Raw genomic sequence first — 3,877 nt, 5'->3', positions numbered from 1 at the left:
GAGGTTGAGGCGGGAGGACTGCTTAAGCAAGGGACTTCGAGGCTGCAGTGAGCTTTGATCACACCACTGCACTCCAGCCTGGGTGACAGAGCGAGACCCTGTCTCAAAAAAAGAGAAAAAAGAAAAAAAAGAAAGGAAAAAGAAAAAACTGAAGATAGCAGTATATGAATTATTAAAAATATAGAGCTAAAGACTAGAGGAAATGTTTAAGGAGTTGGAAATGGATGCCCCAGGGGAGCAGGAAGTGGTTAGAGGAGTGTGGCCAGGCTGCTTTTTGTAGGATTATTTGATTTTCTTTGGAACTGTGTTTTTATGTTTTTTAAAAATCCATCCATCTGCACACTGATATATGTTTCTTTTTGGAACTGTTTTCATTTTACCATGAGAATACTTAATTTGAATGCAACTGAAAACATATTTTAAGCAAAAAGTCAATATCATAGCAATTTTGGGCAGAAATAATAAAGGCCTGAAGCAGGTGCTGTGGAAAGACAGGAAGGGGAAACAGTTCAAGATTTTAGGCTGCTAGAATTGATGTTATCTAGTTGCCCCTGAGGCTGCGGAGCTCAAGGGAGAGGTCAAATGCTGAGCCTGTGGGCTGAAGAGGAAGGTGAAGCCGCTAGGAGAAATAAAACCAGGGCCAAGTGCCGTGGCTCAGGACTGTAATTCCAGCACTTTGGGAGGCCAAAGTGAGAGGATCATTTGAGCCCAGGAGGCAGAGTTTAAGAATACCCCAGGCGGCCGGGCGCGGTGGCTCAAGCCTGTAATCCCAGCACTTTGGGAGGCCGAGACGGGCGGATCACGAGGTCAGGAGATCGAGACCATCCTGGCTAACACGGTGAAACCCCGTCTCTACTAAAAAAATACAAAAAACTAGCCGGGCGAGGTGGCGGGCACCTGTAGTCCCAGCTACTCGGGAGGCTGAGGCAGGAGAATGGCGTAAACCCGGGAGGCGGAGCTTGCAGTGAGCTGAGATCCGGCCACTGCACTCCAGCCTGGGCGACAAAGCGAGACTCCGTCTCAAAAAAAAAAAAAAAAAAAAAAAAAAATAGCCCAGGCAATATATAGTGAGACCGTGTCTCTATTAAAATATATATTTTTTGAGATGGAGTCTCACTCTGTCGCCCAGGCTAGAGTGCTCATTGCAACCTCCACCTTCTGGGTTCAAGCGATTCTCCTGCCTCAGCCTCCTGAGTAGTTGGGACTACAGGCATGCACCACCACACCCAGCTACATTTTTATATTTTTAGTAGAGACAGACAGGATTTCACCATATTGGCTGGGCTAGTCTCCAACTCCTGACCTCGTGATCTGCCTGCCTGCCTTGGCCTCCCAAAGTGCTGGGATTACAGGCGTGAGACACCCTTGCCCAGCCTAAAATATTTTTTTAAATGTATTTAAAAAAAAAAAAAGAAGAAAGAAAAAGAGCCAGGAGTGGTGGCTCACGCTTGTAATTCTGGCAGTTGAGCTCAGGAATTTTAGACCAGCCTGGGCAACATGGTGAGACCCTGTCTCTGCCAAAAATACAAAAAAAGAGCTGGGCATGGTGTTGCGTGCCTGTGGTCCCAGCTACTTGGGAGGTGGGAGGATCACTTGAGCCCGGGAGGCAGAGGTTGTAGCGAGTTGAGATTGTGCAACTGCACTCCAGCCTGGGCAACAGAGTGAGACCCTATCTCAAAAACAAACTAATATGTAGTCATTATAAAAACATAATCATAAAATATAGAAAAATATAAATTAAAAAATCACATCAATTATAATTCCAGTGAAAAAGGAGGGGTGAAAAAAAAGAAAAAAAAATTGTAATTCCAGGCCTGGTGCGGTGGCTCATGCCTGGAGGGAGGAAACCTTGAGGCCAGGGGCTTGAGGCCAGCCTGGGCAACACAGTAAGACCCCATCTCCGTCACCATCTCTACAAAAAAGAAAATACTTAGCTGGACATGGTGGTGGGTGCCTGTAGTCCCAGGTACTCTGGAGGTTGAGGTGGGAGGATCTTGAGTCCAGGAGGTCAAGGTTGCAGTGAACTATGATCCCCCCACTGACTGACTCTAGCCTGGGCGACAGTACAAGATGTTGTCTCAAAACGAGACAAAACGCAAAACACATAAATCCATCTCCCCGAGGTGAGCACTGTTCTTTATCTGGGGCCTCTTCATAAACTCCATATGGTTCCTGAAGCTCAAGTTTCTATGCTTGATCACCAAGCCCCACCTCCAGCTCCCACTTCCTCCCTCAGAATTTCCGGGGTTGTTCTGGATGGCTCTCCAGGGTACCCGGAGTTCACGTGGCCAAAACCAAGCCTATCGCCGATTTTCCCATCTCAGATCCCACCTTCACCAATACCAGGAATGGATTCTAGCCCACAGCAGACCCAAGCACTGAAATGTTGACGGCGCTCAGTTCACATGTGTAAAGTGAGATGCTGTTCTGAAATATCAAATTGTTTTCTTTTGCTTTTTTTTTTTTTTAAGACGGAATTTCACTTTGTTGCCCAGGCTGGAGTGCAGTGGCACCATCTTGGCTCACTGCAACCTCTGCTTCCCGGGTTCAAGCGATACTCCTCCCTCAGCCTCCCAAGTAGCTGGGATTACAGGCATGCATCACCACGCCCAGCTAATTTTTGTATTTTTAGTAGAGACAGGGTTTTACCATGTTGCCCAGACTCGTCTCAAACTCCCAGCCACAAGGTATCCTCTCTCCTCAGCCTCCCAAAGTGCTCAGATTACAGCTGTGAGCCACCATGCCTAGCCCTGTAATTCGCTTCTAAATAGTCACTCGGATTCAGTCATTACAGACTGGATCAGGATAGTCACTTCTTCACCATTCTTATCTGATACATTCTGTCTCAAATCCTTACATTTTGGGTACACGATTTTGAACTTCTAGTCTTCACTCTGCTGTTCTGTCTAGAATGTTTGTTCCTCGTTTCTTTTCTTTCTTTCTTTTTTATTTTTGAGACAGAGTCTCGTTCTGTCACCCAGGCTGGAGTGCAGTGGCGAGATCTCAGCTCACTGCAAGCTCCGCCTCCTGGGTTCACACCATTCTCCTGCCTCAGCCTCCGGAGTAGCGGGGATTACAGGTGCCCGCCACCACGCCTGGCTAATGTTTTGTATTTTTAGTAGAGACGGGGTTTCGCCATGTTCGCCAGGATGGTCTCCATCTCCTGACCTCGTGATCCGCCCGCCTCGGCCTCCCAAAGTGCTGGGATCCAGGCATGAGCCACCGTGCCCGGCCTCCTCCCTCCCTTCTCTGTCTAGAGAACTCTTCTTTTTGCAATTAACTCATATGCCATGTGCTCTGGGAAGGCTTCTCCTATAGTTCTTGGGAGAAAAGCCTACTGAAGGAAAAGGAGCTCTCTTTTCTGCTAGGTGATCAGAGGAAACCTCAGAGGTAGCTTTTGACCTAGACCTCCTAGTGGGGATTAGGATATCCTTGAGGTGAGAAGAAAAGGAGATACAGGTCTGGCATTAGGAGGCTGCATTTAGGGACACCTTGCAGTCTAGCCCCGTTGAAGGACAGGCTGGGAAGGTACAGAGTGGGGCCAGTGAAGTTCTTTAAACTAAGGGAGACAGTTTAACAGGGAGAGAACTTAATGAGTGTGTTTTTGGTTGTACTGGAAAGCCCAACAGATTCTGGAAGTGGGTGTTGTCTGGAGAAGCAACTGAAATGCTCCCCTCCTCAAGGCACAGTTAATGCTATTTTCTTGTTCTGCACTTTGTATTGAACTGTGATTATTATTATTTTTGAGACGGAGTTTCCCTCTTGTTGGTCAGGCTGGAGCGCAACGGCACAATCTCGGCTCACCGCAACCTCCGCCTCCCGGGTTCAAGCGATTCTCCTGCCTCAGCCTCCCGAGTAGCTGGGATTACAGGCATGC

The 3,877-nt window shown here is 47.7% G+C and overlaps 1 protein-coding gene across 1 annotated transcript in view; it reads left to right on the top strand.

The window, feature by feature from the left end:
• Positions 1-2,070: 2,070 nt before the first annotated feature.
• The window catches only part of BAZ1B (bromodomain adjacent to zinc finger domain, 1B), an 86,613-nt gene continuing 84,806 nt past the window's right edge, over positions 2,071-3,877 (top strand). Inside the window, exon 1 of the mRNA XM_011976357.1 lies at positions 2,071-2,123. Coding sequence (XP_011831747.1) covers positions 2,071-2,123 — 53 coding nt within the window. The remainder of the gene's footprint in view (positions 2,124-3,877) is intronic.

This window comes from Mandrillus leucophaeus, unplaced genomic scaffold (assembly GCF_000951045.1).
Source record: "Mandrillus leucophaeus isolate KB7577 unplaced genomic scaffold, Mleu.le_1.0 Scaffold164, whole genome shotgun sequence".
NCBI lineage: Eukaryota > Metazoa > Chordata > Mammalia > Primates > Cercopithecidae > Mandrillus > Mandrillus leucophaeus.
This window is presented reverse-complemented; position numbering and strand designations above follow the sequence as displayed.